Source organism: Oncorhynchus mykiss, chromosome 2 (assembly GCF_057628025.1).
Source record: "Oncorhynchus mykiss isolate SJ-2025 chromosome 2, ASM5762802v1, whole genome shotgun sequence".
Taxonomy (NCBI): domain Eukaryota; kingdom Metazoa; phylum Chordata; class Actinopteri; order Salmoniformes; family Salmonidae; genus Oncorhynchus; species Oncorhynchus mykiss.
The window spans coordinates 89,796,313-89,812,668 of record NC_143023.1 but is presented as its reverse complement, the minus strand read 5'-3'; the positions used below and the strand labels follow the sequence as shown (position 1 = coordinate 89,812,668).

The window sequence follows — 16,356 nt, the reverse complement described above, 5'->3', positions numbered from 1 at the left end:
GAGAGAGGAGGCAGTGTAAAGGGAGGAGGGAGAGAGGAGGCAGTGTAAAGGGATAAATGAGAGAGGAGGCAGTGTAAAGGGAGGAGGGAGAGAGGAGGCAGTGTAAAGTGAGTAGGGAGAGAGGAGGCAGTGTAAAGGGAGGAAGGAGAGAGGAGGCGGTGTAAAGGGAGGAGGGAGAGAGGAGGCAGTGTAAAGGGAGGAGGGAGAGAGGAGGTAGTATAAAGGGAGGAGGGAGAGAGGAGGCAGTGTAAAGGGAGGAGGGAGAGAGGGGGCAGTGTAAAGGGAGGAAGGAGAGAGGAGGCGGTGTAAAGGGAGGAGGGAGAGAGGAGGCAGTGTAAAGGGAGGAGGGAGAGAGGAGGCAGTGTAAAGTGAGTAGGGAGAGAGGAGGTAGTATAAAGGGAGGAGGGAGAGAGGAGGCAGTGTAAAGGGAGGAGGGAGAGAGGAGGTAGTATAAAGGGAGGAGGGAGAGAGGAGGCAGTGTAAAGGGAGGAGGGAGAGAGGAGGTAGTATAAAGGGAGGAGGGAGAGAGGAGGCAGTGTAAAGGGAGGAGGGAGAGAGGGGGCAGTGTAAAGGGAGGAGGGAGAGAGGAGGCAGTGTAAAGGGAGGAGGGAGAGAGGAGGCAGTGTAAAGGGAGGAGGGAGAGAGGAGGCAGTGTAAAGGGAGGAGGGAGAGAGGAGGCAGTGTAAAGGGAGGAGGGAGAGAGGAGGTAGTATAAAGGGAGGAGGGAGAGAGGAGGCAGTGTAAAGGGAGGAGGGAGAGAGGAGGCAGTGTAAAGGGAGGAGGGAGAGAGGAGGCAGTGTAAAGGGAGGAGGGAGAGAGGAGGTAGTATAAAGGGAGGAGGGAGAGAGAGGTTAATGGAGGTGTTCATGCAGCCAGATCTTCATAGAAGTTAAGGATTGTGGTGCGCACATTAGTATTTCCTGGCTTTTGTGGCTTTTGACCAGCCCTAATTTTTCACTTAAAACAGTTTTGATATGGAACTAGATAGGCATAAACTTAATCTGAGGTGTGACATTGACATTGACCCTCCAGAACAACTTACCAGTTCTACCCACGGTCACAGCTTCAGTCATCTGGTCTCCAACCTTTGACCTCATAGACAACTGATAGGATCGTCCAGGGGTCAGGCCGCGGAAGACCACCTCTGTGGCATTGGGTGGCAGCGTCCTGTCCTGATCGGCTGAACCCCGGGTTGCAAGGGAGACCAGGTATGTGTCCACGCTGCCCATAGCTGTGACCCAGGAGGCCCTCAATGAGTCCAGACTGCCGTTGTTCTCCAAGAGGAGGTCTGACACCGCCGCGGGGACTAGGGGAAGAAAAACAACACATGTCAGAGTCTGGTCTAGTGGGAGCACTGCTGAATGATGGGCTACACATCCCTCTTAGCCATTTCCATTTGAGGGGGAGTTTCAGAAACCTGAAAAGAGGGACTTTTTTATTCCGTTTGTTGATTGAGAGGGATGTATTTGAGGGAGGTGACAGCAGGTCTTTTTGGACACTGACACCTTTCCAGGACAATTGTTCCTGTCCAACTCGAAGGACCATAAAAAATGACAAAATCTAGCATTGTGTTCAGTGGCTATGCAGTGTGTTACTGGCTAGCCGTATTTGTGTGGTGGGTTGGGAGGGGAAGGAAGGCCTTGATTGGCAAGCCAGCTGCAGACAGAGGAAGGGAAGGGTGGGATAGAGAAGCCTAAAATATCTTGGAAACAACGACCGACAGAGAGCAAGGCCATGGTGGTGGTAGGGACTGTATAAAGAGAAGGGTGCAGTGTTGGAAAGTTAAACAAAGCCCTGCAAACTAAGCCAGATAAATGTGTGAGAAACATTCCACCCTGAACCTGTATTGAACTCACTGACATTGAAGCCCTAGGACTCTACTCCTCTTTGCTGGATAACAAAAGCTAAGCAGGAGTAGACTTGGTTAGTGGTTGGATGGGTAAACACTAAACACAACAAAAGTATCAGTCTTACTATTCCAACAGGTGAATTTCAGAGTCCCTACCATAATACCTGTGAGGACTGTCACCACCGTTACCTTAGCCCCCAAACAGAACTAGCATGACATTTCCTCTGTGACTGTTACCTTACCCCCCAAACAGAACTAGCATGACATTTCCTCTGTGACTATTACCTTACCCCCCAAACAGAACTAGCATGACATTTCCTCTGTGACTATTACCTTACCCCCCAAACAGAACTAGCATGACATTTCCTCTGTGACTATTACCTTACCCCCCAAACAGAACTAGCATGACATTTCCTCTGTGACTGTTACCTTACCCCCCAAACAGAACTAGCATGACATTTCCTCTGTGACTGTTACCTTACCCCCCAAACAGAACTAGCATGACATTTCCTCTGTGACTGCTACCTTACCCCCCAAACAGAACTAGCATGACATTTCCTCTGTGACTGTTACCTTACCCCCCAAACAGAACTAGCATGACATTTCCTCTGTGACTGCTACCTTACCCCCCAAACAGAACTAGCATGACATTTCCTCTGTGACTGTTACCTTACCCCCCAAACAGAACTAGCATGACATTTCCTCTGTGACTGCTACCTTACCCCCCAAACAGAACTAGCATGACATTTCCTCTGTGACTGTTACCTTACCACCAAAACAGAACAGGCATGACACATTTCCTTTGTGACTGCTACCTTACCTCCCAAACATAACTAGCATGATACATTTCCTCTGTGACTGTTACCATACCTGTGACTGCTTGTTTGAAGACAGCATTCTGAAGGCCTCCAGCCTCAGTCACCACAGTGACAGTGTACAGTGTCCCAGGCAACAGGTCATTAAGGATGTGGGAGGTGACGCTACTCTTCAGGGTGACGTTCCTGACCAGGCTGCCCTGCCGCTCCCTCAGCAGCACTCTGAAACGCTCTCTCCTGCCTGGGCCGGGCTGCCAAGAAACCCCCAGGCTGTTGGAGGAGGCCAAGAGCTGGAGGCCGCTGATGGCTGAGGGAGCTGGGGGGAAAATACAAAGTGGTCAATGCCAGTGAGCAGCTTGTTGAAGTCTAACAAAGTAACAAAGTAGATCAGTGATTTCTATGTTATCCAAGTCAAACAAACATGGAGGCACTGAAGTGAGTATAGGAATAGGGGTATGGTAGAATGGCAGTAGAGCAAACAGTAGAATATCGTACACAATTTGTATATCATAAATATCAGGTGATCAGCACATTGAGTGTAGAAATCCTGAAAATGACATGCAAATAGAGGACCAGTGAAACCACATAACAACAGCAAGATGGTCCCTCACCTGTGGTTGCAGTGGCCAGCACTGGTGGGGCAGTTTTATTCCCAGCTATTGCCACAAGGCTGAGGCCATAGAGGGTGCCAGGGGTGAGGGCGGTAAAGCCTAACTGAGGGACGGCAGTGCCCATGATGCGAGTATTGCGGCTCTCTCCTGTTTTAGTGTCCTGTAGTGTGAGCTCATACCAGTCGACCAGCCCGCGAGAGCGAGGCCAGGATACATGCAGGCCTGGGGAGCCACCGTGACCCTGACTCTTATACTGAGCTGCCTGGACCTGGTCTGGTAGGACGTCCAACCTGGATGGACTAACCGGATCTAGGGGGAAGGAGGGAGGGAGGGAGGGAGAGAGAGAGAGAGAGAGAGAGAGAGAGAGAGAGAGAGAGAGAGAGAGAGAGAGAAAGAGAGAGAGAGAGAGAATGTGTTAGTATTTTTGCTATAAATAATATGATAGACAACAAAGACATCCTTTAAACAAGTGGCCAAGTGGCCAAGGGGCCAGCATCTTGCCGATATTATATAAACCTCAATTAAACATCTTGATATTATACAACTAGGAGAAAAGGTCATGAAGAATATCTGGATCCTGTCTTTGTGCTTCACTGAAAGCCAGTGGTGGCTGCCTGCGATGGAGCAGAGCGATAAGATTGTTTTGGTTCTTTAAAGAATGTGGCGATTCGCTGGGAGACCTGCGTGCGTCTTGAGCGAGAGAGCGAGCCTTGACAGGAATCGACAAAAACAAAGACCAAATGGAGAGAGAGGAGCAGAACAGGGTAAGTGGTGCCCCCCACAGCTCAGCAATTAACTTTGACCCTTTCTTCATAATGCTTCCCCTCTGAGGGCTCTTCAGAGCAACCCCAGGAATCACATTGGCTAATCAGCAAGGACATTGTCCGTCCAATCCTAGAGCCACATTGGGGCCCTTTACAAGACCACTACTGTATTACACAGTAACTACATTGTATCTGTAAATATAAAAACAGTACTGGATAAAGTCCAAGTGATTTGGAAGTCCAAGTGATTTGAACTGTTAATCTTGAGGATTTCATCCTTCGTAGGCTACTGTCAAAAATTGAAATTTCAAGGTCCACACACAAAGACCCAAGAAAAAAAACCTCAGCCACACTTTGAATGCAAAGTTCTGGAGTGCACTGTAGTCTAATCTATTTGTCCCGTGAAAACAAAACATGGAGGCCTCCTGTATCCGTTAGTACAAAGAAACAATGCTTGGCGGGAAATGGCTCTGGGGAGAAGGAGATCTGTCTGGAAACAAACACTTAAGATTAGATGCTCTGCATTGTTACTGACCTCTACTGTTACAACCTTAGGTGATTGGAGCAGCAGTGTGTTCCAGAACTTCCCTGGTTCTAATCTAGAGCTGTGAGACCAATGACCAGAGGGCTGGCTCCAAGTTCTTGGCAGGATATTCTAAGGTTGTGGCCTTGACAATGTTCAAAGGATTTTACAAAGGATAAAGTGTACTGGACTTCAGCGGTGTTGGCATAATAGTTCTCTATTCTCCATGTTCTTCATTATCAAAGCGATGCACAGAATCTATTCAGTGCAACATGATTCAATACTGGGCAGAACAAAGGCTTGACTACTGTAAGCATAAATCAAATAATACAAAAGGATATGAATGAACATATACAATTTCAAGCCATTTCACAATACATCAAATATTACAGTAAAATTATATGAAAGCTAAATGTTGCTACATACATTTTAAGTATCAACGTTTGTGCAATAAAACACCAACAGAAAGACAACCAAAAGGAGCTGTTGGAATAAATTAGATGTTTACAATACATTAGAACCTAAGATGTCCTAATATGATATCATATGTGTTAGATATATTTAATGATGGCGAGTTGATGATATCAGAGGAGTCATGCCACTACTAACTGTTTGAAATTGCCAAATTCGATATCTTTGAATTAATCAGGTGTAAAACTTAATTTTTAACGAAATATAATCATTCGAATATCATGATCAACAATAAAAATAGACTAAAATCAACAGAAAACATATATAGTGCATGATACTGGGGGAGGGGGGGTTCTGATATTGTAGGACGTTTAAGATGAATTAAAGTCAATTTAACAGTCTAAAAAACATTTAGAATAGAATACCATTAAATAGGTTAAAATATAACAGAAACGAATTTTGGTTTATAACACTTAGCTTACCCGTTCGCACTGATACGTTTCTCCTCTCTCCATCAGTCTTCGATATCACTTCAAAGTGGTGTAACGTCCCAGGTTCTAAATCCCTTATATCGCAGATATACACATTACTATACTGCCCATATAGATCACAATCCGTTATATCGGAACGACTATTCTCATAAAACACGGTAAAATTACAAGCTTCTCCTGTTGTTATTAATTTGAGTGCAATAGAATCCGTCCTGGCGATGGTCTCTGTCAGGTTGACTGAACATTTGACAGCATTAGTGGTATCGGCCTGAAAGGAACACAGAAGTGGCAACATGTAACCAAAAGATAGGCTAAACAACAGTAGGCAACAAGTGGAAAATAATCCAGGTTAAATTGACTTTAACCATGACTCACCTCGACACAACGCCACCATAAACAAACGATCAAAATAATAGTTGCACATCTGAACATTGCGGTCGTTGATTTAAATCCGTTAGGTCAATAAATAAAAATAAATAATAATCAAATATATTCCAACATTGGTTGTCATAATCGGTCCATGAAATAACAATGTATATTTATTTTCTGAATTTCACAATGGCATGTTGGAGGCGGCTACAGGTGGCACGTGCCTAACCAAGCATGGCATCTCGTTGTGATTTTGTGGTTGCCCAAAATCTGTGCAAAGTAGACCACGCACAGTCTCTTCCCACGCTACCATCTCGTCACTTTCAATCTCTAGTCCACATGATTTTCCTACACCCTTCCTCAATGCTCAGGCTGCACCATCACCGGCGTCAGGTAGACAGACTGCTCAGGAAATTGATTCCATATCAGCATCTACTTCCGCCCTCTATATACACTTTTTTCTAACACCTACAGTAGCCTAAGTTCCTATCAAATAGTTTGTCTACTTGCTCACAGCCTTAACCTTCACTTGAGTCTGGACAGCAGCACCTTGAGTAGCCTCCTCCTCTCCCCGTGATACCCCACCCTACTTTCCTTCCTGCCTGTCTGCCTCTCTGCCTCCTCTGTCTGAAGAACTTTAGGTCCACTTAAACTAACACCCATAGTATACAGTAGGTTAAAAGGGCATGACATGGGTGTAATTCATAGCCTACTATTGTGATTGCAGAATTTACTCTGTTGAAAGACTATTTGAATATGACTAATATATTCTATATTACTATTTGCCATTACTATAGCCCTTCTTTCAGAAGGTCTGTTCCAAGCTTCACTGCCTTTAACGTTCCTTGTACAAATATGCATGCAAATATGATTTTGAGCGTTCTTTATGGAATTTCACAAATTCAAAATCGATTGAAATGTTAATTTCAAGTGACTGTCATCATTACCCACCTGTGGGACGGAGGTCAACTCTGTGGTTGTAGTCGGTACTGTAGTAGTTGTTGTTGGAGCTGTAGTTGGTGTGGGTGTGGTTGTGGATGTGGTTGTAGTACTTCTGGGTGGAGCTGTAGTAGTTGTGGATGTGGTTGTAGTAGTTGTAGGTGGGTTTGTTATAGTTATGGGTGGTGTGGTATATGTGGTCGGCGGGGCTGTTGTAGATGTGATTGGAGTGGTATTGGGTGGAGTTGAAGAGGCAGTAGGTGGGGCTGTAGAGGTTGTGGGCAGGGCTATTTTCATTGTGGGTTTTGCTATAGTCTTTACTGTTGAAAAGGTGGGTGAAATTGAGGATGTTGTGATCTGAGTTGAAAATGTTGTGGGTGGGGCTGTGGCAGCATTGGGTGTGGCTACTTTCCTTGTGAATTTTGCTGTAGTCTTTGTTGTTCTGACAACAGTAGGAGATGTAGGGGGAGCGGTTGATGTAGTCGGCACAGTTGTGGTTTTGGTTGTAGATGGAACCACAAACTTTCTGGGGGGTACTTTCCTAGTTTTGGGGAAAGCTGTGGTACTGGTAGGTGTGATGGTAGAATCAGAGTTAGTGGTTGAAACAGAGGATGAGATAGATAAAGTAGCAGAAGTTGTGACTTTAGCATCAGAGGTAACGACCACTACCGTAGAAGTAGCTGCTGAGTCTGTTTTAGAACTTGTGTTGGGCACTGACGAAATTGTAGAGGAAACCACAGTCATAGTGGTAGCTGCAGTTGACACCATCTCATCTACATTAGGTGTGGTGGAACTGGAAGTTGGTTGGTTTACTGATGGAGTCTTGGCTTCGTTCCTCGAGTCGAGGAGGGCATTTTCGGTGGCAGCACTCACCGTTTGGTCCATGGCAGAGTCAGCTGTGGACAAAGCAGGACTGGACGAGAGAACATCATGGCTGTGGTTGAGAACTGCCCGTGATGTTGTGACGGCCGTTGGGATGGAACTTGGAATGAGACCCATCGTGGCCGTCCTTGTCCGAGGCTTGACGATGTCATTAGTGTGAGTCGCCACTACAGACGTATATGTCACCACCCTATTGGTCGATGTAACCGGGACTCTTAATGTAGAGATCTGCCGGGTGGTCCTACTATGGGTCCTCATAGTGTTTGACGAGGAGTGTGTGTTTATTATTGTTATAGGGGCTGTTCTGATGGCGTGGGTGTATGCCAAAGGTTGGTGTGTGGATGAACACATTGTGGGGGTTGAGGTTGAGATGGTTGTGGAACCTAGAAGAAAGAGGGGTTATTGTGACTAGACCTATACACATGGTTGTAATATGATTGGATAACATTGAAATAAATTCAAGATACTGTATGTGTTCCATAAGTAATAACGCTAACCCAGCCCAAGTGTTCTTAAATGGGAAATTAAAGAATTTGACCGTAAGTTCCAGACACCGCTGTGCTTTGATGTGGGTGTTTCCTCCTAAAAGAAACGCACTGCATGCTCACAACGCCTTATCAATATGTTAATAACATGGTAATAGATGGTTTATTGTCATGTTATTCATCTTTTTAACAAAAAAGTTAAATTAGGTGAAATAAATAGCCAGGTATTGGTTTTATTGGTCACATTTTACTTGGATAGTCCATCTGTAGATGCTGTACAGACAAACTATCTGTTGATAAGCAACTGACTATGTTTATAGGCAACTGCTTGCTAAGGTTATGGTTAAGGTAAGGGTTAAGGTTAGAGTTAGGGCTAGGGCTAGCGTTAGTAGGACCACCCGCTAGGAGGAAACACCCACATCAAAAGCACAAGTTTAAGTTATGGCTAGCATTAGGGTAAGGGTTAAAGTTTAAGTTATGGCTAGCGTTAGGGTAATGGTTCAAGTTTAAGTTATGGCTAGCGTTAGGGTAATGGTTCAAGTTTAAGTTATGGCTAGCGTTAGGGTAATGGTTCAAGTTTAAGTTATGGCTAGCGTTAGGGTAATGGTTCAAGTTTAAGTTATGGCTAGCGTTAGGGTAATGGTTCAAGTTTAAGTTATGGCTAGCGTTAGGGTAATGGTTAAAGTTTAAGTTATGGCTAGCGTTAGGGTAAGGGTTCAAGTTTAAGTTACGGCTAGCTTTAGGGTAAGGGTTAAGTTTCGGGTTAGGATAAGGGTTAGGGTTAGTAGATAGTTAGTTGAAATGTTACTGATTGTCTGTAGATCATCTACAGATGGACTATCAAAAAAAGGAAGTGTTACCATTTTATTATATATGATAACAGGTGGCCTGAATAAACATTTAGTGTAAATTAACATTAAACAATACCAGTTAGGCTTACATTGTAGCATGTGTAGTTTTTTTTCAAGTGTGAAATTAATAGCCTCTTCTATGTCCCCTGTATGGCCATTAAGTTCACAGGAAGAACACTGCTGACGTTCTTCCTGACTGAGTGAGTGGGCTGATAAAACACTTGACAACAATGTGCAGGAAAGTCAGTACCAAGAGTGTCATCCTCTGCTTTCCTCAAGCATTCACACCATACCAATGTCAGACAAGTCCAAAGATGACATGGTGCAAGTAATTTAGATACAGATCTTATCTGTGTGATAATTCTGCTTTTTAAAAATGAAAATCAGTTGCATTACTGTAAACTAGGTAAATTATGTCATAACGAGTTTGTTGGGTCCATGTAGAGATACTGTTGGCTACTAATTCTGTAGTTGGGCCTTATCATTTTACAAGACGTTCTCTTCTCAAACTTCAGAGGAGGAATGACAACATATCCATAAAGTTCAAGGCTACTATATCGGCATGCCTACTTATAATTGATGTATGGTAGTTGAATGCACAGATATATATTATTATCTGAATGCAAACGAACAGAAGACTTGCAGCCCAATTCCTCAGTAGAACACTCACCTTTAAGCGGGCATAAATGGGTAATCACCTGTCTCCCTCCAGAGTAGATTTCCTCATACTTAGTCCAGTTGGAATACCTCTGGTCTCCTCGGATCACAACCCGTATACCTTGTTTCTTCAGGTACATGGGCTTCTCCGCTAACCCGAAAGTTCCTCGTTTGTCGTAGCATTTCCAAGCAGGTGCGCTGTCACAGTCGCTGATCGTGGCCAGGCGCGCGTGCCGAGGTATTGCACTGCTCGGGTTGGCCCAGAGACACTTGGCTGATTGTGTGTGATGCAACTTCATATCTTTCGTCCATTCCCATTGTTGGTAGGGACTGGTGACATTGCATCTGCTGAGGATCACAGTCGTTTTGTGGGTTGACAGGCACAGTTTCTTTGGTGTGTGCGCAATAAGGAAACCGTCTAAATGGGAGATGCAAAGAGATGGTCAATAGTGGGGGACTAACAATCATCGAAAAGATAAAGAACTAGTGCCAAATTATTAATATTTTGAAAGCAATTTAGTAATGTAATGTTTGAAATGCACAAGGCCCAACATTTCTCAAATACCTACGGGCTACAAAAAACTACAGGCTTACAGAAATAGTTTATAAACATTTCCCATGATTATGTTAAATCAGTTCTCAAAAGGCAACAGTTTTATTCGATTACAACTAGTACTTTTCTTTGGTTGTAGCTGAATAAAATAGGTCAAATTGACGTTATTGTTATTAACGAATAATTCCTCATCTCAAACCTGAGTTAGGCTAAAGCAGTCCGTTCAATACGATCATGGTCAATATGAGATAAAATACATATTTTATTTGACAAAGAATGAACTCTTTATTGTTACAGTGAGATAACCTACTTGGGTCATAATATTTGGAATAACCTCAATCAAAAAATTCGTTCACTGACTGACCCTTCCCTGTATAGACAAGGATGAACTAAAGTTTCCGTTGTTGACTATCTTCACGCAAAAGAAATGTGGTTATTAGACTACTGTAACAATCAGAAAGTTAATTAACCAACCTCTTCACACTTTAAAAGACAGACTACTTACTTGTCGAAGAGCATCGAAAAAGTATAAAGATAACGAAAAACAAAGTATCCATTTTAGTCTACAAGTTGTAACGGTTTAACGCGTCTGCTGGATTCATATGAGTTGAGGTGTCGAAGGGAAGTTGCCTTCTGGGAAGGACAAAGTCAGTGACCAGCGCTTCCTTCTATTCAATTGTTTTTGTGGTTTCATATTAAAGTACCCTTCAGTACTGGACATCGACAGGGAAATGCTCTTCTATCGGAAATACCAAAGAACATCGCAGATGTTTAAGTGTTCAGATGGCAGGCAAACAGATGCAATGTGGGGGCAGGTTTCTATACCCTGGATAGATGGTAGACGATGCAATGGGCGTGATGCGTAGCTACCCACGTTTGGAATACTGACAACATAAGAAAAAATGACAAGAACATTATTTTATATTTTTCAGTGTTGACATTTTATTATTTAGTGTAGAGCCAACAGCACATCACCAAAGCCAGTTATTATTATATTCCAAATTCCATTTCATTTCATATAGGTCAATTATTTGTTAATGTCACAATTTCCAGAATGCTAAACTTAGACCTAATTCAAAACAAATCTAGAAGACAATTGGAGTTATTTTATTTTTAATGCATTGCAAAATTGTTGCTGTAACAGATGTGTTAGAAGTCAACTTACTTGATAAAGTAATTAACAGAGTAAATCATTACATTTACAACTGTAAATGTACCAGTTATTTGTCTGGTATGAGTGACAATGTCAAATGATTACCATCACTAGCTCAACCCAATGTGCCCACAGTGTTCCTCTGGCCTCCTCCAGCTGACAGACAGTGATGAACCTCATGGCTTCACAAACTTTATTTATCTGTTATTTTACCAGGTAAGTTGACTGAGAACACGTTCTCATTTGCAGCAACGAGCTGGGGAATAGTTACAGGGGAGAGGAGGGGGATTAATGAGCCAATTGTAAACTGGGGATTATTAGGTGACCGTTTGAGGGCCAGATTGGGAATTTAGCCAGGACACCGGGGTTAACACCCCTACTCTTACGATAAGTACCATGGGATCTTTAATGACCTCAGAGAGTCAGGACACCTGTTTAACGTCCCATCCGAAAGACGGCACCCTACACAGGGCAGTGTCCCCAATCACTGCCCTGGGGCATTGGGATATTTTTTTTAGACCAGAGGAAAGAGTGCCTCCTACTGGCGCTCCAACACCACTTCCAGCAGCATCTGGTCTCCCATCCAGGAACTGACCAGGACCAACCCTGCTTAGCTTCAGAAGCAAGCCAGCAGTGGTATGCAGAGTGGTATGCTGCTGGCATGCTGCTGACTTAAATCATGCCAGCCCCACACACAAACACAAACTAATACATATTACCATTGGCCTATTAAAATATAAGGCAGTTGAAACATTGGTAAGGTATCTCTATGGGTGACAACACAAAACTGAGGAAACCAAACTGCATATGCTTCCATATTTTGTTTACATGCACAAAATAATTGATTGTGAAAGGGTAATAGAGAAAGGGATGGACTGGGAAGTGGTAGAGAAAGAGCGAAATAATGAGAAACTCACAATAAGGGCTACAACACATGGAGAGCCCCAGAGAATCTCCTGGGCCAGCAGAGTTTTGGGGCCTTCGCTCAGGCTCTGCTCTTTTTTCCTGGTCTTATCTCCAGTAGGAGTGGGTCCTTTGTGGGACAGGGCCCTCAATCAACCCCCTCTTTCTGACGCCCCCCCCCCCCCCATCTCTTTCCCCTGCGGAACACTCTCCCCCCTCCCTAACATCCTGTGCTAGTCAGAGGAGAGATCTCTCTCTCTCTCTCTCTAAGCAGGACATCTCCTCCACCCTTCCTCTACATCCTCCTGTCAGCCTCCATCGACCATACCTTCAACCTTCAAATGTCACCGACACATGAAGCACTAACTTGTCCTGGACCTTCACTCATTGGCACGTTGTTAGAAAGCTCATGTTTGTTGATTTTTTTTTCATCTAATTTTGTATCAAATTTAAAGGTGAACAGTTAGTCTGTGAGAGTTTTTTTTAAGGGGTCCAACACAGAAAAAGTTAGTAAGCAGTGATTCTTACAGAAAATACTGCTGTTAAATATCTGAACTAAACCGCAACAACCCACAGACACCCAGCACTGCAGAGACGATTTCTGCTTCACAACTTTTTAAAAGAACCTCAGAAACTCAATCAGATCCGCTTTAGCCAACATCTGCATAGCGGTTGTTTTGGTGGTGTCGGAGGTGGAACTGTGTTTAGAGCTGTCAAATCCACAAGCAATCCTGACTATAATCCAACAAATCCCATGCAATCCCATGAAGTTTCAACACTCAAATTAGACTGACAGGCTACAATCCCCTCATCGAAATTAACATCAAAAATTGCATTAGCCTCACATTAATGGTTTGACATTTGAGAGTCATTATTTCTACCATAGATAGAGCCTTCACTGTCTAGTACCATTTTGAACTAACGCAGGAGGGGTAATAAGGAAGGGAGTGGTTTGTGACACAGCCGCTCCCTGATTCGTCAGCTCATACCACAGTTACACCTCAAACACCCTCAAAACATCAGCTATATGGATCCGGCCAACGCTGGTTAGCGCTAGTTAACTCACAATCTGATTGAATCCAGGTCTAAAGGCTGTCACTCCTCTAAAACAACATCCACAAACCAACCAGTATACAAAGACAGCTTCTATTGTTTCAGCGAACTAGTCGGACATAATTTCAAACCGAAAATCTTTACCCTTACCATCTCACTCACACTCACTGTAACACAAGGTCACAAATCTGGACCTACATGGCATCTGTCTGTCTGTGATTTTACCAGTTATTTGTGTGTCCTCTTCTCCCTTTTCCGGTATGTTCTGGTCGGGTCCCTAAAGTCCCACTATGGTTTCCTGCTCATCTCTGTGTCTCATCTCCCTGTCTCATCCCTGTGTCTCATCTCTGTGTCTCATCCCTGTGTCTCATCCCTGTGTCTCATCCTTGTGTCTCATCCCTGTGTCTCATCCCTGTGTCTCATCCCTGTGTCTCATCTCCCTGTCTCATCCCTGTGTCTCATCTCCCTGTCTCATCCCTGTGTCTCATCTCTGTGTCTCATTTTCCTGTCTCATCCCTGTGTCTCATCTCTGTGTCTCATTTTCCTGTCTCATCCCTGTGTCTCATCCCTGTGTCTCACCTCTGTGTCTCATTTTCCTGTCTCATCTCTGTGTCTCATTTTCCTGTCTCATCTCTGTGTCTCATCCCTGTGTCTCATCTCTGTGTCTCATTTTCCTGTCTCATCCCTGTATCTCATCTCCCTGTCTCATCCCTGTGTCTCATCCCTGTGTCTCATTTTCCTGTCTCATCCCTGTGTCTCATGCCTGTATCTCATCTCCCTGTCTCATCCCTGTGTCTCATCTCTGTGTCTCATCTCCCTGTCTCATCCCTGTGTCTCATCTCTGTGTCTCATCCCTGTGTCTCATCTCCCTGTCTCATCCCTGTGTCTCATCTCTGTGTCTCATTTTCCTGTCTCATCCTTGTGTCTCATCTCTGTGTCTCATTTTCCTGTCTCATCCCTGTGTCTCATCCCTGTGTCTCACCTCTGTGTCTAATTTTCCTGTCTCATCCCTGTGTCTCATCTCTGTGTCTCATTTTCCTGTCTCATCTCTGTGTCTCATCCCTGTGTCTCATCTCTGTGTCTCATTTTCCTGTCTCATCCCTGTATCTCATCTCCCTGTCTCATCCCTGTGTCTCATCCCTGTGTCTCATCTCTGTGTCTCATTTTCCTGTCTCATCCCTGTCTCCCCCCAACACACAACAAAAAGCACCATTCTGCACTAAATGTAATTTTTATTCAGACATTCGGAACAACCCAAATAAATAATCATAACATTTAAAACTATATAAATATAAATATATATACAGAAATAAGACTCATTCATATCAAAAAGAAGTAACAAAGACAAATAGAAACAAATTGTATTACATACATACAAATAAAGAGAATCTAATTATTACACTAGGTAATAGTGTAATAATTCAATTATCTTTATTTGTATTTATATACTACAATTTGTTTCCATTTGTCTTTGTTACTTCTTTTTGATACTTATGAGTATTATGTTTGTATATATATTTCTATTCTATTTATTTTTAACAAAAAAACACAAAACTAAATTGCACAAATCCTATATCACACAATACACAAATATAATAACACATTTATAAAGAAGAGAACCTGATTATTACACTATTGCTCTTCAAACAAGAAACACACAAACTAAATTACACAACTAATTGTATTAGTACTGTACAAAGTTAGAGGTGCCCTATTTGATAGATTCTCCCGCTCCCCCTACCTCGGGCTTCCAGTGGGGAGACCTGAGGTCAACTTACCCCCGCCCCCCTTCCCCATCTCGTACTTCTGAGTGGGAGACCTTCCCAGGCAGTAGCCTGCCAAGCTCCCACTCCGACTAGATTAATTGACCCACAGTCCCACACAGTGACATGATATCATTGACGTGACGTGCAAATGAGCAATAGAAAACCGATCGTGCAAATGTCACCATTCAGAATATTTTTTACGTTCAATTTTTGAAAATGATTTTTTTTTTGTGCAGGCGCCCCATGCCGCCTATGCCTAATTCCACCACTGCTTGTGTCTCATCCCTGTGTCCAGACTGACACAAAATCACCCTTCTGGCAGGTATGCAGCTCAGTTTAGTCGATCACAACATGCTGTTAATGACAGTGAGCTAGGCTGTAGTATTAGTTTCAATAGAGGGATGACAGTACAGTAACAGAGAGAATGTTGTATAATAGCAAACCTTGACTCATGATGGTGATGCGTTTGTAAGGTACTCTTATCCGCCTATCCCTTATGCTTCAAAGGGAGAAGCACCTGTAAAAAAGAAAATCATATGGTTATTTTTACAACTAAAGTCCTTTGTAAAACATATTTTCAAATGATTTCCAAAAGTAAGATAAAGCAACATACCTACTTCTTGAAGTGCATCTTGACAGTGGCTGGTGTGGGATATTGGCTGGTCTGGTCTCTCCAGGTCTCATGCTACTTGTCTCCTCCCTGTCGACCCATTGTGTTCTGCCTGGGAGAGCAGAGAGCTAAGAGGTCAAGGAGACTGTGGTGGGTCCCGGTCCCACGGGGTGGAAGGGTGTTGGTGCACTCCTATGCTGAGCCAGGGCGGTCCCTGGGTGCCCCCCTTCTCCCTCCCTCTCGCTTTCTCTTTATTTCGCCCTCTCTTTTGTACCCAGCCTTGCCAGTCTGTTCCTGCCACTCTAGTGCCAAGGTCTAGAGATAGGGCTGGATAATAGCATGCTGTTCCAGAGCCCAGAAGGCTACAAAATATAAGCACAATGGGTTAGATTAAAATGACATGCTTTTATCCTGCTCAGTGTTGAAGCATGAGTAGAATTTCTATTCATCTTACTTCTCTAGCTAGGGCCCTTCACTTCACACTCTCTGCACAAAATGGATGGATGGGAAGATTTAGTACCATTTCGTGTAGAGTGAGCTTGTATACTTAACCCCACAAGAAACGACCCTGCTGCTGATTGATCGGAAGTTCCACCCTCTACAGGAAGACATGCTGTGTAACCCTGGTCTGTCTACATAGACCCCAGAGCTCTGGACTCACAGACCACCAG

The 16,356-nt window shown here is 43.7% G+C and overlaps 1 protein-coding gene across 5 annotated transcripts in view; it reads right to left on the bottom strand.

The window, feature by feature from the left end:
• LOC110499409 (receptor-type tyrosine-protein phosphatase beta) overlaps window positions 1-16,047 on the bottom strand; it is a 50,793-nt gene extending 34,746 nt beyond the window's left edge. For 2 of the 5 annotated variants that reach the window (XM_036958608.2, XM_090212042.1), the window contains exons 1-5: window positions 5,840-6,462; window positions 5,456-5,732; window positions 3,276-3,584; window positions 2,720-2,980; window positions 1,043-1,306 (exon numbers count right to left, since the gene is read on the bottom strand). In XM_036958608.2, the coding sequence (XP_036814503.2) occupies window positions 1,043-1,306; window positions 2,720-2,980; window positions 3,276-3,584; window positions 5,456-5,732; window positions 5,840-5,896 (1,168 nt within the window). In that variant the 5' untranslated portion in view covers window positions 5,897-6,462. Of the gene's footprint in view, window positions 1-1,042; window positions 1,307-2,719; window positions 2,981-3,275; window positions 3,585-5,455; window positions 5,733-5,839; window positions 6,463-6,784; window positions 8,038-9,660; window positions 10,066-10,705; window positions 11,008-15,518; window positions 15,593-15,688 lie in introns of those variants that run through there. The other 3 variants (XM_036958598.2, XM_036958605.2, XM_036958594.2) reach the window with 3 other exon arrangements.
• Between the last annotated feature and the right edge of the window lie 309 nt (window positions 16,048-16,356).